This window comes from Sprattus sprattus, assembly GCF_963457725.1.
Source record: "Sprattus sprattus genome assembly, chromosome: 5".
Taxonomy (NCBI): Eukaryota; Metazoa; Chordata; class Actinopteri; order Clupeiformes; family Clupeidae; genus Sprattus; species Sprattus sprattus.
In genome coordinates this window covers 24,902,623-24,930,435 of record NC_137924.1, presented here as the reverse complement: position 1 = coordinate 24,930,435, position 27,813 = coordinate 24,902,623, and the positions used below count along the sequence as shown (strand labels likewise).

The 27,813-nt window shown below is 42.2% G+C and overlaps 1 protein-coding gene across 1 annotated transcript; it reads right to left on the bottom strand.

Annotated features, from left to right (window-relative positions):
* Window positions 1–328: 328 nt before the first annotated feature.
* On the bottom strand, window positions 329–27,204 carry LOC308365660 (uncharacterized protein; the record flags this gene model as incomplete). The annotated part of the gene is made up of 19 exons (XM_080839162.1): window positions 329–1,611; window positions 3,064–3,398; window positions 3,671–4,931; window positions 5,175–5,241; window positions 5,332–5,419; window positions 5,725–5,835; window positions 5,941–5,983; window positions 6,114–6,185; window positions 6,388–6,516; window positions 6,835–6,942; window positions 7,047–7,144; window positions 7,291–7,410; window positions 7,634–7,762; window positions 8,075–8,222; window positions 8,898–9,056; window positions 9,353–9,577; window positions 9,978–10,110; window positions 14,872–14,944; window positions 27,166–27,204. The coding sequence occupies 19 exons, from the start codon at window positions 27,202–27,204 to the stop codon at window positions 1,452–1,454; spliced, it is 3,498 nt and encodes a 1,165-aa protein (XP_080695288.1). The 3' UTR covers window positions 329–1,451.
* Between the last annotated feature and the right edge of the window lie 609 nt (window positions 27,205–27,813).

Genomic DNA, 27,813 nt, shown 5'->3' with positions numbered 1-27,813 from the left:
ACATCCTCTAAATACCATTCACTGCTTAGTGAGACAGAGGTGGAGACACAAAGCATATTTATTTGAATAAATTAATGCTTAAAAACAGTGTAATATGATATAATGTTGAGGTTTACATATGATTAGACATCCATTCTAGGAAAGGATAGGACTGCATGCCACTGGTGTTTTGTGAAGGATTCGGAATAATTTGTTAAGTAGCTTTGCGTGTGTAGCAATCTCAATATTGTTGAGATTAAAGTTATAGTTATGCCTATTGCTGGTTGAGCTTTTATCTACCGATCACTCAAGTTTTCAGTTTGTGACAAATTAAGACAGACCATATAAATCCACAGATAGGTTCTAAGCCCCTTTTTATTTAGCAACAAGCCTGCGTTTGCGACCAATCTTACAGATATTATAAGGATTATAGCTTTTACCCTCGAAGTCTGACGCCAAAAGAAAATTCACAACACAAGGTATGTGCTGTAGTCTAAATATAATAAACTAGTTTGTCGCATTACCGGAGTCCGACATTCCCTGACGTTACCTTGTTGAAAGTTCTACTCCAAAAAGTGTATTTCCGTGTAAGATCAGCATTACAAAAAGTCAAAACACTTGATCTTTTGCCACTCATTTTGTTATTGCTTAAGAAAAGTGGAAATTAATTATATTTTTATCAATCCTCAATTTTATACAGTACCCTCATGTTAACACCCACATGTAGGTAAAACTAATAAACAATAATAAAAAAATATAAAATTACACATTATTTACACATAATGTAAAATAACTTGCATGTCTATAAAAGAAAGCATTGCGACTGAGGGTCTGTTAACGCATACAAACCCAGAACCTACCAACTACTGAAATATTCACATCATATTCAGACCAAAATAGTGTGATGACACCCTAAAAAACTGTATTTATGTAAGTTTTTCAAACTTTTGATTCTGATTTCTTTTGCAACGCACAGATTCCTTAGCCTACATAATTTCTTCCATTACAAATAACTTTAAAAATGTAAGAATAGATCTCATAACTTGAACATATTGGTATAAAGGAAATAATTCTATCCATTTAACAGGTTCATCAACTGTATATCCAGCAAAATCCGGCAGAAATGAGCTGTGCACAAGTTTCTGAATTTATTTGAAGACATAAGGAGTGGGTTTCTGAACATCAGTATCCAATGGATCTCTAGTGTTCCAAAATAAAAGCCATACATTTTGTCTTCAGAGAAAGTACAGTGCAAGTTCAGCTTCTTCTGTATCACAAACCAATATGCAGCAGTACAAAAATAAAATGATATAAAACTATGTACAATATAATCAAAAGGTACATTCAATTTCTCAGATATAAAATGAAGCATATTGTTTCAATTATTCAGAGCTTTAAAAAAAGACATTTAGCTGGGGTTAGTATTCTGTTCTTTTTCTGTCCTAACAAAGCTTTGGTTGACTCTTTCTTTTCTATGTGGCATCAATCCCATTCTCACTCTGCGAGATCTCTTGAAGAACTTGGTCTAGAATTTCGTCAATGACTGAGCAGTTGTAGTTCACTTGGTTCAGGTCAAGAGCAGGTACAAATGTGACCAGGAGACGGCCCACACTGCGCCGAAGTTCACTCAGCCTGAGGAGAGAAGAGAGACATGGATACATTGATTATCAGTGACAGAGACTTTATTTTTATGGTGATGACCCCAGTCCATGCAACGTTTATCAGTTTAACTTTTTAACCACAAATTAATATTTAGAAAAACAGAAAATGGAGTTTGACAAATTAAAATGTGGGATTTTTTCTTCCATTTTTAGTTTCAGTCAGATAAAAAATTCAAATAAAAGCTTGGTTGGTTGGTTGGTTTGAATCTTGGTTGGTGTCAAGTGTAAACCAGAGGCATTATAGTACATAAACTGTGATCGCAACTGATGGTTGCTACCCATATTTCATATCTAGTGAGGAAACAAAACCCACTACCAGTCCATGCATAGCAGTGTGCATTTTTATCCCGTACAGGATTTAGGCTGGGCTCGCAGGTAGAGTCCACACTTTAAAAGCCAAACTCACTGAATAAGTAGCCCCACCAATGAAATTTTACATAGTTTAATATTAATGGAAAAATGTATCGTTTAATTCGTTAGCAAGCTAAAGATATTATGGTTGAATGCAACCGTCCTTATCTACAAGACAAATAATGAACACCAGCCAGAAATTGAGAAAGGGAGTAGCCTATTGTATAAGACTAGTGGTGTAGTTGGGATTTTTAAAACACAGAGATATTAATGTTGAGTTAAAATGGTTCTCATGTGCGTTTCAATGTCCAAATCTGACGAAAAAAACAGTGCTTGTACAGGGAAGAGCTATCCACTCTCTTATCGTTATCCACTACAGCCCTGTTCAAGACAAGGTTAGCTTTTTCTCAGTTATAGTAGCATACCAGTTTAAAGGCTAGCCTAAAAAGTCAATCCCAGACCAAGCGTTAGCATCAGTCATCCTTAAACGTGTTTGTAGTATGAAATGTTAAGTTTATTCACCAGGTGTTGTAGCCCTGCCACAAATACTTCAACAGCTTGGTTTAGATTGATGCAAAACTATAGACTTTACAGTATCACAATTTGCATCATATCCCCACATGAAAACATAACATAACTTATAACCTTAACAAGCAGATATATTCTTTGGCAGTGCACCGTTAATCAGTGTAGGCCAACGTCATCGTACATAGTCGCATCTGCAGTAGCTTCAACAAACAAAACAATATAAGCTACCAACTTTACCCTCAACAATTGGGGCCAATTCAAGATGATAAAAACAGTAGTTGCTGTATCCCAGAAGTTGAGCTAAAAATTACAGACAAGCAAGATAGGACTCACCGTGGCTTATTTCATGTACACATACACAAGTTAATGTCCCTTGAAATTTGTCTTGAACTTGAATATAAATCATAACCAGTTTTCTGTTCTTTCCTCAGATATTATCTCAAGGAATTTATCGAACAGAAATAACTACTAATTTTCTCCAGTTCTCACCATCTGGCTTTCTAACAGTCAATATATGCATTTAAATATGATCATTCAAACCTACCTGTGCTTGAGCTCTCTGCCAGGTCGGTTGGGGCTGCTGTGCGTCTGACTGCTTGTCTGAGCCTCGTCCTCTCCCTGGCTCTCCACCTCCATCACATCTGCGTCCCCATTCTGGCACAGCTCTCCACTGCCATTGGTTTGCGCCTGACGGCTTGGGGAAGACCCACCGGCTGTGTCCACTCTGTCCTCCTGTTGGCTGGAGTGGACGGCTGAACTCTGGCCATTTGTTACTCCAGCTGGACCTCTGTACCCATCTTTTCTCACGTCCTCCAGTTCTTTCTGCAGCTGCTCCATCCGGGACGCCAAAGCTGCCTTTTCCACCTCCAGACTGCCCAGCTGTGGGAGTAAAACAAAGACTTTGTTGGACACGGGTAATGACTACAGGAACAATGTGAAACTGTGCATTAGATCTAAAGCTTGTGAGAGGAGCATGGTCAGTGGTTAAATAACACATCAACCATCTTGTAGTTACGTCAGATGCCCCACAAGGCCTTTTTCAACACACTTAGTAGTTAAGCAAGAGAACTGACACAAAAGCCCACATTCAGCTCTCCTATGCTTCTAAGGGGGGGGGGGGGGGGGAGCTCCCTCCATGGTAAACGACTCACCTTGTTCTTCAGTTCATCGCGCTCCGCGTTCCGCTGGTCCAGCTCCCTGAGCAAGGAATCCACCTGCAGGGCCATTTCATCATCCACCTCAACCTGCGAGGTGCAGGGTCCCTCGTTCTCTTTTTGGTCTTTCTGTGTCGAGCTGCTGCTCCGTTCCCCTACGTTCTTCTCCCACTGTCTCTTTTCTTCCACCAGAGCATCCCTCTCTTTCTGGATTCTCTCTATTTGTTGTTGGAGACTCGTGTAATCCTTCTCATCCTCTCGTTTGTCTGTTTGGCAAGCCCGATGGTTTGGTTCTTTTTTCACAGAGTCCATGGTGAGCGTGCAAACGGTCTGCTCCAGGTCTTCCACCTTGACGATGAGCTGGTGCACCTCACCCTGGTACGTGTCCCTCTCCTTGGCCGTTTTCTCCAGGAGCTCCATCAGCTGGTCTTGCTGCAGTTGAGCCTGTGCGAGGTAGGGAGTCTCACTGGAGCTTGGATCTGTTGGACGTGACATTGCCATCAATCCCCCCTCTCCATCAGTCTGTGGCTCTGTCTCTCTCGCTAATATTGCATTTGTTTCAGAGTGTCCTTCATCATCCATGCCTTCTCCAGCCTTTTCCTCACTCCCCGGTGGGCTCTCTGAACACCCCTCTTTATCTTGTGCGATGACCATCGCCGATGCTGCTGCCTCACCCACTTTCTTTGTTGCCTCTTCTTCAGCGAAAGATGACACACCCACATCTGTTCCCTCCTCCTCACCGTTCGGCCTGTTTCCCTCTCTGGTATCTTTTGTACTTTTCACTTCCTCCTTTTCCTCTTTAATATCGACACTGGTTTCTGTTTGGGTGGTGGTGCTGACCTGTCCCTGCTCTGGGCTTGAGGGTGAGCGGGTTGGGGTTGCAGCAGACGCCGCAGGAGATGCCACAGCAGGCTCGGGCACCTCTGGGGCAGCGTCGTCAGAACACTCCATGAGAATCCCGGGCACCTCACTGGCCCGGAGCTCTGTCTTCACTTTGGAGATGTCAAAGGTCGGCGCCTTGGGTTTGGGGGTGCTTTTGGTTTCATCGATGACAATGTCTCCTTCGTCATCACTGCTGATTCTTCCATTTGCACAATCTTCTTCATCATCATCATCATCAGGGATGACCACTGTAGGAGACTGGCAGGCTGCTGCTGACGAGGATGTGGAAGCGCCCTCTGATGCTTTACCGGGATGATTGTTTCGAGCTTTCTTTGCCTCTACACTGTCAGGCACCGAGGTTTGCATCCTCTTCATTCTAAAAGTGAGTGTGTTCATTAGTATAGGGCCCTGTGTCTCATTAACAAATAACATTTCATTTAAATATTCATAACGAGTTAAGTGCCCTCATCCTTAACCTGATTTAAGTGTGATAAACTGAAGGAATGGCAAGGGTTTTTACCATGACAACATAAATGACTACATCAAAGTTATCAAATCAACAAGTTACTGATAGATAGAATCCCTTGGGCATGGAGTGGAGCATGCTGAGTGTGTATACCTGGGAGGAGTGGAGAGGGAGCAGACACTAGAGATGATGGGCATGCCATGAGACGAAGGGCTGGGGCCTGCCAAATCAGAAACAAGTTCCATCAAAACACAGAGCACAGAAAAAATGCCAAAAACACCTCACAGAGCCTGGAGTGGTGTCTCCTCACCTGCTTGGCGGAGGGTACTGGAGCTCTGGGGAGCAGTTGCCAAGGCGCTCCTCAGTGGCGGTGGAGGCACAGACACTCTGAAAGAACTCTGTGAAGACAGAAATGTGTGAACACATAAACACACACCCTAATGTGAGCATTCAAAAGTGAGGTACAGAAGGACTACATCATACATAGTTGTCAAACAGCTAACCATGCCCAATAGAAACTTTACATTAGAAATCCTATTTCTTCAGCAGCTCATCACTTGAAGTAGACCAATCAACTTCAGACTATATTTATACTTGGCTTGCTAGGCTGTGCAAAGCAGGCTGTGACAGGCTACAGCAGTGGGCTTCGCCTAGCCTTCTTGTCCCACATACAGTATCACTGGCAGCCTTTGCGCCCACCCACCGTCTGTCTGAGCTGAATTTTGAGCCTCTCGTGCTGCCGTCGAAGTTCTTCGTTCTGCTGCGCCAGCTTGACCATCCTCTGCATCTCCTCTTTCTTCTTCGCTTCCGCCTCCTAAAGGCGGAGGAAATACAGATTTTAACAGATGATCGCAACACACGCAAGCATTAGGGTTGCACGGCCATGTTTAAACTCATGATGCAAGCATGTGTGCAGTACCAGTTGCTTCTGCCTCTCCTGATGGATCTTGCTGAGGCGTTCACTGTGTGAAACAAATAGGGAGCAGTGGTCAGGTCACAATTTGCATTTTTGCATCACCCCAAGACCTAGGCACAGATTCCATGGACACTCCCTGGTAGGACCTATTTCTGTTTAAGCAGAGAGTATCTTACTGTTGTTTGTAGGTTTTTGGGTAGGAGAGGTCATCGTCTGAATCCTCTGCTTCTTGCGGGACTTGGCAATTCCTGAGAAGACAAATACACAAACAAACAAAGGTTACTTATTGACAATACACAAAGCAGAGAGCACTCAATATTTAAGCAATATGACGTGAGTGAGAGTGGGGTTGGTAAAGCCATAGGCCAGAGGCCTCAAGCTGAAATATCAGCAATCTTTTGCCATCTGCTGCTTTGCAAACTGTTAGAATAGTGGGGAGAGAAGAGTCACCTGAACTGAGGGTCTGGATTCATGTGGCAGAACCACTGGGTAGGGAGTCTTTCTGGGTCGATGCCATCGGGGAGCTTCCTCCACTGCAGGCACTTGTCACACTGGACCCAGTTCTGATCCGGACGCTTGCTGAGAGTGTTGCGAATAAAAACTAACAGGTCAAACCAAATTGCTGATGCTCATTCATAGATGATGAAGTAAACTAAAACATGCACGCCTGTGTTTATTGCCCTTTAATGCATAGCATTTAACATGTCAACAAAGAAACTTTGGTCACACTAAGTATTATAATATTAAGCCAGTTGTTTATTCAAGGCGTCACGGTAATGCAGCATTCACAAAATGATATCATTACTCTAAATTCATGATCTGAAAGGACACCATTGCAACTCATGACATCACTGTCTGTATTCTCCTGTTCTTATTTCATGATGCAAAGTCACTTACAAGGTGTCCTCCAAAGGAATCATGCTGGTAGGATCTTCTTTTTCCCTCTTAAAGCGAATTTCTTTCCAGTACTCCTCAAGTTTCAGCGCAACACTATTGATGGTTTTCCTGCAAAAAGATTCACACACCAAGACATTATTGGAATGCACATGCCGTTACAAAAATAGTGGTTCTTTATCTCACACAAAGTGATACACAGTGATGATCCTGACCTGTATTCGTCTGTGTAGTCAAAATCCTGTTTGTTGTGAGTCGGTTTGAGGAAGTTACACTGTATAACGCCTATGACACCCACACCCTTGATGTTGGCCTAATAGACAAAAATACATCAAAGGGTTTGGCAGAGCATGGACACAGCACACAAGCACTCAATACTGGTGAAATTAACAGGACTAAAAGTTCAATTAAATTCAATTTTATTTATATTTTTATTTTCAAAGTGTGGCCTTCACCCACCTGGCGCTGGCAGCCAACACGCTCATATGCTTTGATCAGGCGGTTTTTGTGGTACATCATGATACCATAGTGGTCTTTACTTTTGGTGTTGTAGCCAAAGGTAATTGGGACCCGGTCAGTCTGGACTTACGAGTTAAGGAGAAATTACAACAATGTACTCGCGCTATCCACATGAAACCCAAGTTCATTAGATACCCAATTAAAACTTCAAACCCTAGGTCACATAATTCCACAGTTTACGATCAATCTTACATCTCTCCCCCATCACAATTCGTGTGAGTACCAGATGAATATTGCCGCATTTCTGAAAACCTCAGGCCTTGACCAAGTGGTAAAAAGATACAAGAAAGTTGGGCTTGTAGGAGTCTTTCCGGCTGTAGGCCAGGTTCTTGGAGACGAGCTGGGTCTTCACTTTCTGTCCCCTTATGATTATCTGCATCCTGGGCTTTAGGTACAGTATGCTACAATATGCCTGGAACAAAACGTTTAATAAAATATTCAACAAAAAAAATATCAAGAGCAACAAGCACAACATTCCAGTAATAGTCATATTGCAATCTTAAGATTTTATATATTAAAGATATTACAGCTCAAAGGTACAACAAAAGGTGCAATCTTAAGATTTTACATATTAAAGATACTACAGCTCAAAGGTACAACAAAGGTGCAATCTTAAGATTTTATATATTAAAGATACTACAGCTCAAAGGTACAACAATGAAACAATAAGATTGCAATGCGTGTGATCTTGTCATGTGTGTGAGCTGCTGCCATTCTGATTTACCTGGAGTGAGGAGTCGCTCTCCGGGGGAGACTCCATCGGCCGCTCAGGCCGTTTGTACATTTCCCGGTTACTCTCAAATACGGTTGGAGGGATCCGGATGTCATATTTGTCTCTGTTGAACTCAAACTCCATTTGTCCTGTTGTGGACCTGCAAGCCAATGGGACGCGTTGATTCATTCACACCGTGTCTGGAGCATCTAGCATGTTCTAGTCAGACTTACCACTCTGCAATACCACTCGAAGGTCTAAACCTTTAACGAAAATGTCATACCCATGTTCTTTATCCACCTTCTAAACCCACTACCCTTCCTGCTCTTCAGCCTGGTCTCCTCACACTCCTCTCCCCAGCATGTGCAGTGAGAGCACACTGGCACACAGTGAGTGCAGTCACGCCATATAGGTTGATGGTGAAGATAGGAGGATTCCCCTTGTGTCCAGTAATAATGCTTATACCAACAAATAAAACATATCCTTAAACTAGGCATTTGTGCTTTAACCACAGCAAAAAAAAAAAAAAAAAAACATTTTATTATCTTATTTTAGTGATTAATGTCGTCACAAAATGTGATCACTTCCTACTCTTATTAGACAGTGTGGGGGATTTCATCCAATCACGTTTCATTCTTCGTAAAGCTCCGGTGACACATCATGGTGATCAGCTGACCAAATTGTTCTATTTCTATGAGGAGGGCGCAAGTATAGGCTTCTTCACTTCTTTCTGCACACCTGGCCAACAAGCAAAAAACCCTAGCAGAAACCCTGCTATGGAGATGTTATCATAAATTCAATCACTATGAATTCACAATCTCTCTCTCCATCTCACCTTCTGAGGTTCCAGATGATGATGCGAGTGCCGCTTGTAGCCGTGGTTCCGTTGGCGGTGATAGTACGAAGCTCAGAATCTAGCTCAGGCACACTCTTAAACAGGGAGTATCTTAGAATGTCCTGCAAACTGGATGAGTGCTCCGGTGCAGGTCGGAGTGGAGGGCAAAGGTCAAGGTTAAATGAGAATATGAACTGGCACAGCTGATTTTGTCTTATCACCATATTTATATGTCACAGACATACTGACATCCCTCTGCCCAGTGTCAAACCAACTATTTTAAAAGTGGGCTCTGTAAGGTGTAATTTGTGTGTTCCTATGCCAGATAAATTATTCTTCCCAATCAAACCACATGAGCTACTTTGTAGTCTCTTGAGGCAAGGATGTTTTTATTTTTTTTCTGACCATTATGGCACTGCTCAATCTTACTTTTCTAAAAAAAAAAAAGGATATACAAGTTGTTTCCCGTGCGTCTGAAGGCGACGATGGGGACGACCACATTATTGGCCCTCGTTTGCTCCAGGTAGGTCTGAGAGAGCATGCCCACGCACATGGCATCCTGGGTCTTTGAGAATACGATGGCGTCCTTCCCCAGGCGCATGGAACCAGACTTGAAGCCGTTGCCATAAAGACCGACAGGTACGTGACCATTTATGGCTTGCTTATCACTGAAGCCAAAGCTGCAAGAGAACAGGCAGAAGTGAATGAGAGGAATCTGGGAAGTATGCATTATTCTGCTCATCGTGGGTGTTTACAAAGCAAGGCTGGAGAAGACAGGTATTCACTGTGTGCCTAGTATCCTAGAAGGATATTTCTACAGTTAAAGATGTGCTCTGACTGCCATGACAGACTAGAGTGGATTCAATTACTTATTTAATTCAAGGATATAATAACCAGGGTTATATTTCCTATATAAACTGAAATAACACAACCTATGGATTTCAGAGCGTGTGAATCATTTTTTTTTAAAAACATGTTTTCAAATTGTAAACTGATTAACGAGATATGTATTCAGAAGGTTAAGCAGTTTCCTGATTAAACATACTGGCCTTGATTGAGTGTTCCTGGTACGTGACTCACCTCAGCATCTTGTGCATCTTGTCATAGATGAGCCCGTTTCCATTGTCCATGAACGTCAGACAATCAACATTTCTGATCCGCGTTTTATCGATCCAAAACTGTTTGGCACTAACATCTGGATCATATGCATTGTCTGGAAACACAGGAAAAGGGCGTCTGGTCAGCCTCAAACACACCGAAGAGGACATCAGAAAGCAGAGTGGTGCTACTGTTAGTTTTGTTAAAGATGGGCACAACCTGCTAAGAACGCATTTACGAAGGTGCATTAATAAATATGTTAACGTAGTTATAATTTCTGTATTATCCAAACATCTATAGCCATAGACCGTGGGAGTGTAACCAGAGCATTTCTCCTTTGTTCAGTCCCTATGTTTATTCCCAGAGCGCTCCAGCTGAGCACCAGAGCAGCAGGAAAGGAAACGCACCACTGAGCCAGACCAACAGCCAGCCCAGCTACATCTGTGCAAGCAAGCCAATGACGGCAACCACTGTGCCAGCCGGCATTAGAGTGGCTTCTCCTTTGCCAGACATGGAGCTAGGCCACAAAACAGTAATTGTACTGAGCAGTACTGGTGTTTTCATATTTGAACACTAGGCTATGTATTGTGAAGCTGAGCGGATAGCGGAAGGAAAAGGATGACATCTTGAATGTATCTACGTGGTAAAGCTTAAAACAGATGGCAGCCATGCGTGTGGATTTGATCTTTGATCTAAGGGAGGAGAACAGCCATTTTGTGACTGATTAAAATCCCCTAGTAGAACACCCTTTAGAGTTAGACGATATTCATCATTGCTGGGGCCGTGGTCTGCAATGTACCATATACAAAGTGTCTTACTCTCTACCACTAGACTTCAACTGACTGACTCATCACTCCTCATTGAGTGGACTCTGTGCTCCTTTGTCTTTCTTCCCAAGTGGATCTACTGAATGTACCATGGAATGACAACCATTTCAGTCCGTCTGTTCCTCTCTACTGATGATGCCTACAGTTTTCAGGGCTGACAACGTTGTGCTCATTTGAGAGAACACTAGATTTCTGTATTGAGCCAGGTCAGGGTGACTGACTAAAAAGATGTAGTAATGTTGCTCCTCAAGGTGCTTGCGTGAATGTTAATCTTTACCTGTTAGCTGCTGCCTTGGGTTATGGTTGTCCAGCTCATTTGCGTATCTAACCCTCCCTAGCACAGCTCTTAAACCATCCTGGCTGCGTATCTAACCCTCCCTAGCACAGCTCTTAAACCATCCTGGCTGCCTTATCTCATCTTGGAAGCCTCTGAATTGGCAACTGTCTGGTACAAAATCTGTTTTTCTTTGGACTCTTTATAATAATAATAATAATACATTTTATTTATAGGGCGCCTTTCAAGACACCCAAGGTCGCCTTACAACATTGAATAAAACATGGAATTATACATAATACAGCAACAACTTTACAGGTTATAGGCTTGCTTGAACAGGTGTGTTTTGATTTGTGTTTTAAAAAGAGCGATTGAGTTAGGGTCAATGTTCCTGATGTCAGGGGGGAGGGAGTTCCAGAGGTGAGGGGCAGAGCGGCTGAAGGCTCTGGATCCCATGGTGGACAGATGGGCTTGGGGGACGGTCAGGGTGATGGAGGAGGCAGACCTGAGAGACCGGGTAGGGACATTGATGTGGAGGAGGTCAAAGAGGTATGGAGGGGCGAGGTTATGGATTGCCTTAAATGTGTGGAGGAGGATTTTGTAATTTATGCGGTGTTTAATGGGAAGCCAGTGGAGTTGATGTAGAACAGGGGTGATGTGATTGATGGATGGCGTCCTAGTGACGATACGGGCAGCAGCATTTTGTACCAGTTGAAGTTTATGGAGGAGTTTGTGTGGGAGACCAAAGAGAAGGGAATTGCAGTAGTCCAGGCGGGAAGTGACAAGGGAGTGAACCAGGATTGCGGCGGTGTTGGGAGTGAGTGAGGGGCGGAGGCGGTTGATATTGCGGATGTGAAAGTAGGCAGATCGGATGGTGTTGTTGATGTGGGTATTGAATGATAGGGTGCTGTCGAGGACGACACCCAGGTTTTTAACCTGAGGAGAGGGGGTAACCAAGGAGTTATCTATGGTGAGGGTGAAACTGGGGTGTTTGGTGAGGGTGTGTTTGGAGCCAATGAGGACTGCCTCAGTTTTTTCACTGTTAAGCTTTAGGAAATTTGAAGAAAACCAGGATTTGATTTCCTGTAAACAGGCACAGAGGGAGGAGGGTGGGAAGGTGGAAGTGGGTTTGGTGTAAACGTAGAGCTGGGTGTCATATGAGCGGAACCAGTCCAGGGGTGTGTGAGTTATGCCAATGGAGGCTAGTCTGTCAAGGAGGGTGGGATATGGTGTCAAAAGCCGCGCTCAGGTCGAGGAAGATGAGGATGGATAATAGTCCTGAGTCAGCTGCCATCAGGAGGTCATTAGTGATTTTGATGAGGGCCGTTTCTGTGCTGTGGCGGGGGCGAAAACCGGATTGGAATTGTTCATAGAGGTTATTGTTGAGAGATGGGCATGGACCTGTGATGCCACTACCTTTTCCAGGATTTTTGAGAGAAATGGCAGTTTGGAGATGGGACGAAGGTTATTGAAGTTGTTGGGGTCTGAACCAGGTTTTTTTAGCGTTGGTGTCACTGCAGCAGATTTAAGAGAAGATGGGACTGAACCAGAGGTCATGGAAGAATGGATAATGGCAGTTCAGGGGCAGTAGAGAGGGGAGGGAGGCTATAACCAGGGAGGATGGCAGGGGGTCGAGTTGGCAGGTGGATGGTTTGGATTTCCGGATGGCATCTGATAACTCAGCGGCAGAGGGGAGTTGGAAGCATGAAAGTGGTACAGAGATGGGGGAGTGGAGAACTAGAGGGGGTGGACAACTAGACATGTGAGGGGTTAGTTGCTGGTGGATGGTGGCTATTTTTGTATTAAAAAATGACATCAGGGAGTTACAGTGGTCAGTGGAATAGAAGGAAATCTGGGGGGCGCAGTGTGCTGTTGACCACTGAGAACAGGGCCCTAGTGTTCCCAGCACCAGCAGTGATTTTTTCTGTAAAGTGTTGGGATTTGGCTGAGGAGAGGGCGTCTTTGTATTTGATGATGTGACCATGATAGATCTGCTTGTGGATAGTGAGTCCAGATCTTCTGGAAATCTTCTAGATGTTGACTAAAACAGTTGGAGTGGGACCATTCAATTGTAGAGCGACAGATTCAAAGGACTGAAACACTGGCACGGTGACAGGCGAAACCTTCCAGGTCTCGCGGTGAATTATCGCGAGACCACCTCCTCTGCCGGTGTGACGGGGTTGAGAAGTGTAAACAAACCCAGGTGGAGTAGACTCATTCAGCTGAGAAAAGTCATTGGGTTGCTGCCACGTCTCCGTTAGACAAAGAAAGTCATACTTGCGGTCGAGGAGGAGGTCTTGTAGTAGTTGTCCCTTGCCTCTGATGGAGCGGATGTTAAATAGCCCAAGATTGATGACACTGTGTTCGTTGGAGAAGCCAGCGGTGGCCGACCTGCCTAGGCTGGCTAACGCGCTGTGGTCCACCTTTCTGGGGGTATTTCTCGGAGGTCGGCAGCGGCACGAGGACCAGAAGGAGCCGATAGCAGTGGAGTCATCGATGGGAAGGCGAGCAATATCCGGGAAGTGGTGTAAAATCGGTAGAGGTGACCGCACTCCACTCTTCCCAAATCGCACCAGGGCTTCAGATGGGATGTTCGCATCCGAGCAGCTTGTCCGATTATGGGAGATGATTTTTCCACCGGAGCCTCTGTGGATGTAGCGGGACGAAGACGGCAGAGTTGCGAGCTGGTATAGCCGAACACCATGGTGACCGATTAGAGATGCCGCCTAGCCTCGCCAGCTACACTGTGGTGAGATGGAGGAAAGTTGGAAAGCTGTCCGTCCAGGCGAGCACGATGGCTGGATCCCTGAGCCATTTCCCCTAGAGCCCTTTTCCAGGTGGGACGGACAATGCCGAGAGTCTTTTAAAGATTAGCGTCCTCGCCTCAATAAAAAATTTAATGAAAACAAGTCACCGGAATGATATTTTGGTAGCTGAACTAACTAAGACCCTTATGACGTTTTTAAATAGATCGAGCAGTATAAAAATCAATGGTTATGTACAGCGATTTAACTAAACTACGCTATTATATACAACAGAAGAACTGACATTTAGAATTATTTAAGATTACCGTGAAAATCTGATAAAAACTGGGCTAGACAGAGCGGCGTTAGACTCGCCAGCGTCCCCGTAACCTAGCAACCTTTAAGATATGAATGATCCTCAGTGGCATAGCAAATGCAGGTCTTTCACCCTCATATTTTTGTGTGCAACCTTCAACCTCCTTCTTCATCTTATTCTGTAACCCTCTAACAATGACTTAACTGAAAGGTATGTCTGGAAAATCTGAACCTGGCTTAGACTAGTTGTACTAGGATACAGACATGTTAAGTGTTAAAAACACACATTAGGCTATTTTGAAAAGTCAAAGTAAACTGCACTTAAGTGTTTCCATGGCAACACCACCCCTTCTGGAGGATTTGAAGGGCACCCAGCAACTCCTTGCAGGTAGCATACTTACAGCACATGACAACTCCCCTTGTAGTGCTGCATGGCAACAAATTAAATATTTGTGTGTCTGGCTAATTAGAATAATATGTGGTGGAAGTTTCATAAGAATGTTCCAGTACAGAAGGAAATATGAGTGCTAGTAACGGTTTGTGAAGAATAACAAAACACATGCAGAAAGTTTTGTCTGCCCAACTAACATTTAAAAGGACGGGAGCAAGAAGTGTTTCACTAATTCACATAATTGATTCATAATGGGCATTCCAAGTTAGGCTGTGCATTAGAAGGAGCCAATAGATGAGGAAGGAAAAACCTTAACTGTACTCACCGACAAGCTCTGCAATAGCGCTGAATGGCCAGGTGTGGCTTGTGGAATTCGTGTGCAGGAATTTCGGGCTGAGCTGTGAAGTAAAACAATGGCAATGGATGCAATCAAAAAACAAACAAGCAAGTGTTTCCAGACCGTATTTTATGCATTTCTATGAAGCAAGCCTGTGTATTAACCGCGTGTATTCAACGTTGCTTCATCGGGTCACGCAAAACTAAAACCGCGGATGCAAAGTCACCGATTTTACAAACCTTAGTCAAATCTTATAGCCTGATGATGTCATACTCATAATTCTAGTCAGAATATGAGTCTAATACTGCTCCATTGGGCAATGATTGGGGGGCGCGTTTCAAAGAACCAGACAAAAAAAGCCTCTTCGCTCAATTGGATATACCTAGAACCAGTCAGCGCAACGTAGTATGACCATCAGGGCCAGGCCAGCTGATACATTAAACTTTTACCGGATCCCGTAGAAAGGACGGCAAACAGATCTTTTCGATCGACAAATACCTTGATAGCGTGTCTCTGTTTCTCTTTCAAAATGAATGCGCTGTCAATGTCTTCTAAAACAGACTTGAATCCCCAAATTTTAGCTCTCCAGCGGCAGTCATGTTTGTTGAATACGAATTCAACCCAAGCGTTGGTGACGTAGTTGATTACGTAACGGTTGATCATCTGTCCATCATCGTATAAAGCTCGCCATGACAATTTGATTGGTCAGATCATTTTCTGAAATCTGATCATTTCTCCCCAATGGAGCAGTGCCAAACTTCCAGACCTCAAATGTTGTGGGCGGGGCTAAGTTCGTTCTGATATCCAGGCTACAAATCTCAAGCTTTCAGCCATGATTGCACTGTTGAGACTCTCGCAATGATTTTATACAGGTCACAAAATCCCGTTGGAGCTGTGGGTTACGACTTTTTCTACCCCGATTCGCCCCCCGCTTCTTGTGTTTTTGAAGACTTTTTAGTATTTCCACATTGGCACGCCATCGCCGTATCACACTTGCATGCATCTATACCATATTCTCGTCCAGCCTCTCTATTTCCTTTTTCTTTGGCCGGTTGTATCACATTTAATTTTAATCCAGCAGTAAAAGGACGACGCTGTTTAGGATTGGTATTTTCCATGATGATTTAGCCACAACGTTGGGCAAAAGCCGTTTTAAAAACCGCATTCAATGCAACGGGCTATCAAAACAGACCGGGCTAATTTTCCCTGATAACGGTATCTCTTAGCGTTTAACAAAGACAAATAATATCTTACTAAAGTTTTCTGCTACGAGAAACCTCCCTACTAGACTTTTTCTGACATTCAAGTAGGTTGGAGCATGCCTGAGTTTAGCATGATGGCATGAGCAGAGAATTTCTAATAAAGTAAGGCGCGGTTCATATCAGACATCTTTTTTAGAAAAAAGCGCTACCTTCAGCACCTTTTGAGCATTTCAGAATTCATGGATATCATGTGAAGTCACTGTGTTTAAGTGCCGCCATATTTGTGTCCGACGACACAGCCACATTACGGTCACAACCCACAGAAAGTTAAAAACGCTAGAGGATATGTTGTGCTGTTGAATGCGACAACCTTGATATTCAATTGCTAAAGATTTAGGGAATGACTGACCTGTTAAGTGAAATGCACCACGTTGATACAATCGTGAATATCTTTGCTGTGTCTTAGCAGTCTACTGAGCAAGGTAGAGTGCTAATAGCTGGCGAGCTGTTTAGCCATTAACCCAGGGCTTTAGCTACAACTAGTAAGCCCATATTGGCACTCTTGCCTGCTCAGTACGCTAGGGAAGGTACACGCACCTTCTCTCGTCCCGATTGGTCAGCTGTCAAAAAGGCACTTGACGTCACCCTGCACTAGGGATGCAAATGATTAATCGACTTTAGATTAATTGTCTATTAAGAGGTTGCTCGATCAAAATGTATTAATCACGATTAATCGCTAGAGGGCGCTAGCGCAAGAGACCGGTTGAAAACAAATGTTCTCTGTGTAATGCGGTATTGAAATACAATAGTTCCACTAGCTCACTCAGTTACCATTTGAACACCGTGCATGCTTCTGTCCTGCATGGCACCACCAGTTCACCTGGTCAACCTAAAAATCACAGCTACACTGTATTATACCTTCTCTCGCTTACTGCCGCGAGTTATGGCTTATAGTCTTAAAACTCAGGTTAGCTAATAGCTCGTTAGCGGGCTAGCTCACTGAGACTTCATAGAGTTAGCTACCTAGCTCGTTAGCGGGCTAGCTCACCTTGCTATGAATGTGAATATCTCTGTCTACTCCCGCGCTAACGTGTGCCCGCGAGTTTGGCTCATGAGAGTAAGTAAGTAAGTAAGAGTTGAGTTGGCTATTTAGCTTGATAGCGGACTAGCTCACTCAGGCTTAATGATTAGATACCTAGCTCGTTAGCGGGCTAGCTTACCTTTGCCTGATGGCTTGTCATTAAGAATGTAAAGTTACTCTATCCCTCACTACCGTGAGCGCGAGTTAAACTTCAGAGAGTTGTGTTGGCTATTTAGCTTGTAATAGCCTAGATGCAGTTTCTTCATAATCTATAGGCTCAATAATATTCTGTTTGGCTCTATTTAATTTCTTCTATTCTTTTTTGTTTTATGTCCGTTTCAAATGCAAGAACTGAGCCAGTCCATAATTTTTTATTTTTTTTTTAAATTAATGAATGGATTTTGTTATACCATAAAAAAACTTTTCTGCTTTCTTTTCCTAATGCATAATTACTTGAGGAATGTATAATAGAATATAATAGAATTATCATAATGTAATGTAATATAATAATAATAGGGCCTATTTTTAAAGGCCCTATTGAAGCACTGAAACTCAGGTGAAAAACGCCGCTTATCAATTAATCGAAAGTCGATCGATAAGATTATCAACTAATGATTAATGAATTAATCGATAATTTGCATCCCTACCCTGCACTGAAAAGTTGAGAAAATTGAACTCAAAAAGGCGTCAGGGGTTGCGCTTTAGACGTTTTTAAAAGGTAGCCGCTTTTTGAAAAGGCGTCGGCCTTTTGCCTTTTCCCATAGGGTTGCATGTAAATAAGGCGCTGAAAAAAAAAAAAGGGGTCAAGTGTGAACTATGGGGCCTAACACACAAAAGGTGTTTTTAAAAACGGGACGCTAGCAAATGCATTGATTCCTATGGTACGGCGCGCCTTGCGTGGGCACCTTTTCAGCATTTTTTTGTGTGCGCTTAAAAGTTGAACTATTCTCAACTTTCCAGCGCAAGGCAGGGAGGCGGTGGTGGTGGTGAAAACAATTCCCTGTTTTGTGAAAATGTAATTGAAGTTGCCGTCAGATAACGGTGGAATTGCTAATCGCTAACATAATGCTAACGTCTAAACCTAGCGAAACCTGTTGAATTTTGCTTATCTTGACACTATAACAAACTAGTGAGTCAACAACTTTCCTAACACAGTCAAACTTCAAGCACATGATTGTTTTGCTTGGTTTTATTGCAGGTAAAATAAAGACAAGCTGGTCTCAGGTAGCAGAGTATAATGCGTGATGCTCTGGGGTAAATAGCGTTATTGAGGTATTTAAGTCTGTGACTTTCAAAAAGTGTCCAGGTGACGCAATCCTAGCGTAATAGCAACTGTCACCCAAGAGTTGCTCGAAAGCCAATATTACATCATCCGGACACTTTTTGCCATGACAGTACCGTTAGATCATTGGCTCGCAAATGAAGCTTTTCTTCCATTTTTGCAGGGTGTTCCAGTCCAGTACACAGAATTACATAGGGCATATCCTGGATGGCAAGTGGGGAAGACACAGGTAGTTTATCTGTTCTTCACATGACCATATGCTATCAAAATTAATTTGAGGAAGGTCCCAAAACTAGTTGCCTATAAAGCCATACCTCAAAAAGTATCAAATTGTTGCATAGTGTTACTTTAATGAAACATTTAATGTAACTATGGATCAATTTTGCATGTGCAAATTATATTTTTACCATGACTGGTGACAGGGAAGCTTTTCAATGTAAAATCGTAAGCTTCTGGTTTTACAGTAGGCTTGCACGTACATTATGGTGTTGAGGGGAAGCCAATCAAGGACACCCCCACAGACCCCCTTTCACATATTTTTCTTTAGAAAAATTAGCTAATCTAAAGAGTGTTGTAATGCTCAGACTGGACAAGTGGGCTGCTGAGGGAATTAAATCTAGTATCGTCTTCACGCCAGTCAGTGTGTTAATCAGGTCACAAAGTCCATTGGCTTATCAAAAACAAAGTCCATTGGCTGATAATTGAATCTGTCTTTTAATTGTGAGGTTTAGTTGCAAACAATTTTCAAGGCTAGGCTACAACTAAACTGACTTTGTTGCTCTGCTAGCCTAACGTTTTACAACCAAATGCTGCTGAAGTGCAGTACATCTATCTTAGCAAGGACCCTGGGATGGTATTTTGAAACGGTTTCTCTCATTTATTTCGAGTAAGGGTATCTGTGATGTACTCGTAGAAAATCCTCTGCATCACCGCCCTCACATCCAAATTCACGGGAGTGGGAAGGGTCCAGTTTTGAAAAGGCCTTAGGTCTTCCGCAGCGGCTTGGTTAATACTTGATTAATAAGTGAAATTACCAGCAAAGCTTAAGTCAACTGATTCGTAACTTTACAATCAGTTCATGGTACATTTAGGTCGATCCACGGATATGCATATCGATGTAGTCGCGCCTTTTACGATACAACTATTTTTTCATTTAATTCAGGTGAATCGTTAGAATTTGAATCGATTACCCAATAATAGACTACTATTAAACTCATAAGGACACAGTGGAATAAAGAAAGTTAGACAGAAAAACTTTAGACATTTTCATTTTATTTTCCAGGCTTGGCTGTAAAAAGCAAGAAATGTGTGCCCATCTTTAAGAATATCTGTTACTGATTCAGGACTAATGTGACACATTAACATGGAGTTGATAACATCAAGATAGTGATTTACAACTTCCCCCTACTAACACTTAAAGGTAATGTTACATTAACCTTACTTATCAAGGAAGTTCTTTTAGATGCTAAGTTATGCAAAAATAGCCCCCTGACATTCGATGAACTGAAGTTTATTCAATCTTGCGACTTTTACTTCAATCAGAGTGGTGGTCCATGGAGATCCTCAGTCAAAAGACAAGTGCACTAACTTTTAAATGGTATATTTCGTCACTATGCTTTTCCAATCAAAACCTTATCCAAATTGAACCAATCGAGAACCCAAAACTATCCAAGTTGAACCAATCAGAATATTCTCTCAGACCTATAGATTTTATCTAAGGTCAGCCAACCAGAATATTATGCTCACTTGTTGCTGTCTGCATCACTTATCCAGAGACACCTCTAAGAATGCTTGGCTGTCTCCAGTTTTGGTTTTGAAAACAGGCCTTTTGGATTGATCTTACAACAAAATTCATCTCTGCACACATTTCTGCCTGATCCTACATTACTTTTTTTTTGCAAACCTGCTTCATGTTCCCCACACTACTGTATTACAACTAAGGATGCACCGATACCAATTTTTTACAAACCGATACGAGTACGAGAATTTTTATTTGTGTACTTTCCGATACCGAGTACCGATACCGATACTTTTTAAATTTGGTCTCAATGAAAGTGCAATTGATTTGAAGGCATATTTGATTTTATCCTCAGCAGATTATGTCAAGCCTATAGTACAAAATTAAGAGAAGGCTTTCCCAAGCCAAAAATAAACAGAGCTTTCTGGTTTTAACAAAAAAAAAGCCTTCAAAGAGTCAATATCATCACATTAGACAAAATGCAAATAAAACCAGATAAAGGCAATTCAATTTGCTGCATAGTTAACATCAAAGTCTGCCGTACAAAACTTGAACAGAACTATTACTGGATAAGCACAAGAGGCTCATTTCTTTTTTTTAAGTGGGGGCCACGCGAGGCCCCCTAACCCTGTGAGGCCCCCCGCGGTGCGGGGGCTGCGGGGGTATTCTCTACGGGCCTGTCATGACCACATTTTAGTTACAAATGGATCAAAAGAGTCTCCTGCTCAAGTACTCAAACAATCACTTAACCTATGTGTGGCACTATTAAGTGCTGTTTATACGAAGTCTAGTTTGTCTGCGTCCGAGCTGTTCATAATACAGATAGCCCTATCATTTGGACGAACACTCTCTATCCTCACACGATATCCGCAATGATCCGAATCGGGGGTAGAAAGTGAGTAGATTTGAATCGGTACAGGGGCTGGTGCACCGATTCACGCAACCTGATGACGTCATTGTCCCACGTGATCCACACGCGATCTCCAACCAATATATATCACTTGTTGTCGCTTTACATCTCACTAATGGTGTGTCTCGAACTCACTCTCATTAATCCAGCCTACTGATTTTTGTTAAGCCTCCTATCTTGATCTAATTCTTTTTATTCAGACGTTACATAACTTTCATGACCACAAATATAAATTGGCCAGCGATTTAATTAGCTTTTTTATTCATAAATTGATGTAAAATGGTCGGAGCAAAGCCTCATGGGAAATGGGATGACAGACATGTCATGTTGTACTGTTCCAAGCTCTTTATTATCAATAGAAAATAGAATTCAGGCGTGGGGTATGTACTACAGCCCGTTCAACCTAATCTGGTAGCTCCGTCTTTACGCAAATCTCTCTTCACCAGGCTCCATCCTTACGGAATTAAAAGATTCGATTTGTGTGAAAAATGAACCCGATTCAGTGGAACTAGGCTCCGTCTAAATTCAGCCTTAGTCTGTCAGTCTGTCTCTCTGTCTCTCTACCTCTCTCTCTCTCTCTCTCCGTGCGCGTTTTTTTCTTTTGCAAGACGTCGGTAAAGAGTGTTTGCTTTGGTCTTTCGCCACTAGCATTAGTGAACTTTGTGTACTTAGCACTATGGTGCGTCTTCAGATGTTTAATCAAATTGCTTCTGTTAAACAAAGAACTTTCCTTTCCGCCCCTCGACACCATAGCAGTGCAGATCTTACACTGTGAGTTACCGCTGACGTCGTCATTTATCTTCAAATTAGCCCAAATCGCCGGTAAGGCAGCACAACGGAATTGCTAATCGCTAACCGTTAGGCTAACGGTTAAATTTAGCGAAACCTGTTGACATTTACCTACTTTGACACTATGACAAACTTTCCTAATACAGTCAAACATCAAGCTAGTGCAACAACAAAACAAGACAGCAAATAAGCCACTTACTAGTAGGGCAGCGAGTGGTAGGAAAAGTAGGACCACAAATCACATTTAGTGTCCGCTTAGCCCAACCAGTTAGATGTAGTGAAATACTGTTAAGTGGTACCGGCAGTGTTTGGAAAGTTAACTTTCTACATAAAATAGTTCAGTTAATAGTTCAACATTTTTTAAATGAACTCAGTGTTTCCCACACATTGACGAGACTATGGCGCACCGCCATAGTCTAATTTCGGCCGCCATAGTCTCTGCGTGCACATGAAGTTTTTTTTTTTTTTTTTTTTTTGCTCAGACGAAGTTCGTGTCGCTCTCATTGGAATTGCATGAAAGCACGAAGTTCGGCTGTCTGCCTGCGACTGTGCCGAAAACAAAACACTGTTGAGATATGTTAGTGTTTCCCCTACCCATTGTATAAGGGGGGCGCCCCGCCCCCCCAATGGCACCCCCCCCCCCCTGAAAGGTCAAGTTAACTTTGCTCAATTTAATTTTCTATAAAGCGCCAGATCACAACGGAAGTCAGTTAAGGATACCTTTCCTATAGAACAGGTCTATACTCTATAGCTTGCTATTTTATTAAACACAATAAATAGCTTTGTGTTATTTATCTTATTTGCACAACGGCATGTCATTTTTGTCACTAGATAATCGCGCGTTTACAATTGTCCTCTGCTCTCTGTATGCGCAAGGCGGACTTCTGCCCGATGCGCACACGTTACTTTCTGTTTGAAGATAAGATAGCAGTTAGTAGTTGCCGGCCATCTAAACCATCTAAAATGCATATTTTGCTCGCAATATATTTGGAAATACAGACGAAAAGCTGTCCGATTTGAATGGGGGTATTTATTCATGTATATTTTGTCATCACTCGATCTTGAGAGATGTCTTCAAGTAACGTTAATGTTCCAAAGTGAAACATTCTAATGTGTGCACCCAGTCTCAGAGAGTTACTAGCCAGACTAGCGGTAGCTACTGAAAGAATGCCATGGATCCAGCAAAGCGTAGAGCTAAACGAATGTATGAATATGAACACCGGGCGTTCTTGCCTGAATGGTAGGAATTATTTGCGGAGCGAAATGGAAAACCCCTTTGCTTAATATGCAGACGTCACGGTCGCATTTTAAAGCCTTGAACTTGGATGCTAACATAGCCCAGGAGTTCCTAAAAGCAGAGCTGGGCAAGCACAAGGTACATTCTTTGATACATCAGTCAGAGAAACAGACTCGGCTAAGTACTCTGAAACGGTCACGTTGGCATCGTATCAGGTGTCATGGAATATTGCTCGATCAAAAAAGTAATATAGTGAGGGAGAGTTTGAAAATTGAACAGAGGATATCTGACATTAACTATAATGAGCACCTTTAGACCATTATAGTCTTCAATATGTTTATTTTTGTGCCATATTTTAAATCTACATTTGTTCATTTCTCTTCCTAAAACAAAGGGAGGCAACTGCTGATACCAAGCTCTTCTCCAGGCACAGTCTGTTTCTCTGCTTTGTTTTGATCAGTCATTGCAGAGAAGGAGGCCTCACATTAATATGTGGAGGCAAAGTGTAGTAGCTGTTCCTAAGCTTTCTCTCCCGGGTCAGGGTGCTCTTGCTTCACACAAATCCCAAACAAAATCTCAGCAGATGTCTTCAATATGTTTATATTTGTGCCATATTTTAAATCTCAATTTGTTAATTTATCTTCTAGTCTCCAAAATTTCTGTGGGAAACACTGGAACTAGTTCAGTTCATAGTTCAAAATGTTAAACTTAGTTCACAGCTCCAAAAAATTAACCAGTTCAGTTATCTTTTTCAATATGTTGCGGCTATAATTTTTCTACAATCTCTATCTGTCTGCAATACCACTCTCGGCCTCTACGCAACTTTGGCCACTCACACTTGCCAGGAAATCCTTCAATGAACGAGTTCAGACACAATACTGGGTATCGTTTTTTGGTAGCTGCAATTCGAAAAACTAGTATTTAAACGAAGTATCGGCCCGATACCCGATACTGGTATCTGTGCATCCCTAATTACAACCATGGTATTTACAACTCTTGGTTACACAAATCTACCCAGCATTGTTAACAAGAGCAATCCGAGATTTCTGACCTCCAGCTAAGAGGTACACAAATCCGGATCCAGAATCGTCCCAGGACCAAGATCCACCTCTTTCTAAAATTTCAGAAAGATCCGCCCAGTAGTTTCTGAGAAATCTTGTCCACAGACAGACAAACAGACAAACAGACGGACAAATAAATTAATGGACCCGATCGCATAACCTCCTTGCTGGAGGTAATAAAAATAAGTCAACAACCTGAAAAAACCCAAATAACCGTAAAACCCACCCTGCTTTTCCTATTGGAACATCTGTTTTGCTTGCTGAAGACTATTGGTGTTTTTCCATTCACTTCCTCAGTAGTTGCAACTTATGTGAAATCCTCCCCCACAAGAATGTATCACAATCACGTCACGTTTATTAACATTCAAATTGGCAGCCAGACTCTCCCTGTCTGCAGACCTTCACACCTTTCATGTCTAGGTAGTCCCCCATACTGTTCCCCTTTCCTAACGACCCAACACATAACACCTTGAACCAGACCCCCAGATACAACCATTATGTTAATGTGTGTAATCTACCTTTCAAACTACTTACTGAAATAAAACTGGTATGCCAGAGAAGAGAAAAACATTCAGAACAGGTTTTGCAGTGTCCTTCAGGTCTGTTGCATAAAACACGCAGAATAAACCGACACCCTACCCATCAGACCGGCATTACATCGAGTGCTTTGCTTAACTAACTTCAAAGGTAAAATAGAGGTCTTGTTATAATAAAGTATAACAGTGGTGTCCGTCAGAACTTGCAGATCTTTTAGTTGGCGTTTTTATCCAGTTCCATGATCTTTCCTTTATGTTTTTTTAGTTGGAGGAGTTGTTGGCTGTGGAGTAGGTCGGAGAGGGTCTTATAAGAACTCCCTCGGGAAGCTCCACAAAGTACTCTGGTCCGGAACTACCTTAACATGTTTTGCTACTGCCCTGTGTTTTCTTTGATTTTCCCGCCATTGCTTTCGCCTCTTTTCAGTTGTAACATTTGACAATTTCCTGATTGCTGAGTGTTCAGGATTTGCACCCAAGGCAGCCTGCTTTCTTCTCTAAAAGCTGAAATGCAAATTTGATTCAATTACTTACAAACATAAAATTATTGACATGAATATAAACTTAGTTATGACTACTTTCTGCTTCTCGGCCAAAAAATTACATAAGATGGACCCTTTGTCCAGAAAAAATGGTAGGCTAATATTCTGACTGTTGCAATCCTCAATATTTTTCTGGTCTCTTTGCTAGTAGCTCTGCCCTAGCTACTGGGTCTGCATTTATTTTCTGCCTGTGCTTTGCGACCTTCTCTTTAGGCAAGAGCATCTCAAATAGGGAAAGCATTAATTGAGGTTAAAACATAATGGTCTAAACTAAAAATCCCTCATTTATCTCAAATATACAGTACATACAATGCTAAAATTGATATCTATACAGTGATACTGTCATTCAGTGTAATAGATGAGGTGATGGAAAGCTGGGACATTGTTTGGACATTGACGAGGTTGTTCGACACAAAACAAAGAACTATGTTATTGTTATTGTCCCTCTCTTTCCCTGTGAAACATCCTGTGTAGCATTTATATGTCTTAGCAATATTTTTGCAGATGTATCAAATATTAGCAATTGCCTTAATAAATGCATATCCTGTGTTAGCACAGATGCATACCGTGATCCTGTTTTACAAATGTAAGATAATGAGGCAAGATATGTAATTGTCCTTTGTCTAAACTATAAAACATATGTGTTAACACTCCACTCACTTCGAGGAGAGCTAGGCCCCGCTTGCAAGCTGGTAAATAAACATTTGAAACTTTACTGCGCAGGGTCCCCGTCCGACTAAACTGAGATATTGTGAATTTCCATGACAGATGACACTGTAGTGTAACAGAGAAGCTGCATTACACTGAATGACAAACTTCCACTTAAACATATATTGTGTAGGCTTTCAACTGGCCACCTATATCAAACAATGACCTTGACAAGGATGGTAAATCACACCTATTCACAACAAAGCCAATACATCATTTAAGATCTAACAATATGCAAGTGTTTTTGGGGGCATTTCACGGAATGACATTAACTTAGGTTACTGTGCTATGAAAAGGTGAAATGATAAAATATTTAAGAGATAACCTCACCTTGCTGCAGCACCACAGGTGTCTTCAGGGGTCCTTATAATGATGTCACAGACTGTCACATAACTATACGTTTTTGCTATGATTTCAAATTATTTAAATACGTTTAGTAAAAATCATGTTTGTAAATTGTATTTGATGCGTATACACGCCTCTAGTCGTTGACCCTGCTGCTTTGGAATTCTAAAATAAAATAAATGTTAGAAGCTTAGTTTCGCCACGTTTGGGTATTCTGATTTACAGCACAGGCTTTCCAAATGTACACAGTTGTAGCTTCAAAGATGCTGTATACCGATATGGTGTTTGTGATTGTCAAGCTGGTTGTTTGTATCTAACTGCCACGGAAACCTTATAACTTTAACAGTGAAACGAAAGCGAAAGCATTGTATTCATTTCGCTGAAGTGTCATGCCGTATCCCCCGGGTTTTTGAAACATTCCGGCGACGTAGAGATGCGTCGGATGCATCTTTGACAATGGAAGATGAGAACCATTGGGCAATGCCGTGTGTGACAAGGAAAATAATACTCACGTCACCATAACAACTTAGCACATGACAAGATCTTAAGAAACGCCTCTCATGCTAAACTAACTTTATGGGAAGTTAAGAGCAATTAACGACACCGTCTCAAAACACACACTATGAAACATTGACAGTGTAAATAACAATTCAAAATTGTTACCCATGAGCTAGTTAACTCTTTCGTCGTAGCCAGCTATGCTAGTGTTTACGCTGTGAGCGTACCTTATTTCATGCTCAAATTTTCAAATACGGATGACACTTGGAAATGTAACAGTGCCTATGACAAGAATATAACATACAATTCATATTGTTTATAGTTGTAAAGGGAAGAGTCAATAATATATCACTTACTGCGCTCAGAGGTATGCCTCGCTCAGTCTGCGCCGCCATTTTCCCCCATACAGTTTTCTGTCACGCCTCATAAGGGGAGGAGGGTATGGGATTGTTAGCGCAATCGCAGTCTGCAGCCCTGTTTCATCCGAAGAGAGGGATACAAAGTGCTGTAACAGTTATCCAGCGAAATGAAATAACACAATGAAGCCCACTGTGGAACATGGTCGCTTTAAAGCGGTATATTACAAGGCAGTTATTACAACTCCTGGTTTCACTATTTGTGTACCATCTGACAAGGAGCTATACTCGAAGAACCTGTAGTCAAAAACTATGTACTAGCTCTGCATTGTCAGAGCCCGGATAGCTCAGTCGGTAGAGCATCAGACTTTTAATCTGAGGGTCCAGGGTTCAAGTCCCTGTTCGGGCGGAAGTTTTTTGCGATTACTGCCTTCATATGATGCTCAGCAATGTTCATTGATTAAGTGCATACTTTGATCAGCTCGAGAAACAGTCGCTAAGTGGTGGCCAATGCAGTCAATGCAGACGTTTTCAATGGGTAATTTCACACCGGCAGGCCTATTTACATCCAATTAGGGGAAAAAAGTGAGGTATTTGAATTTGTATATTGCAACGCAATAAGAATGTTTCCATATGACAACATTCCAA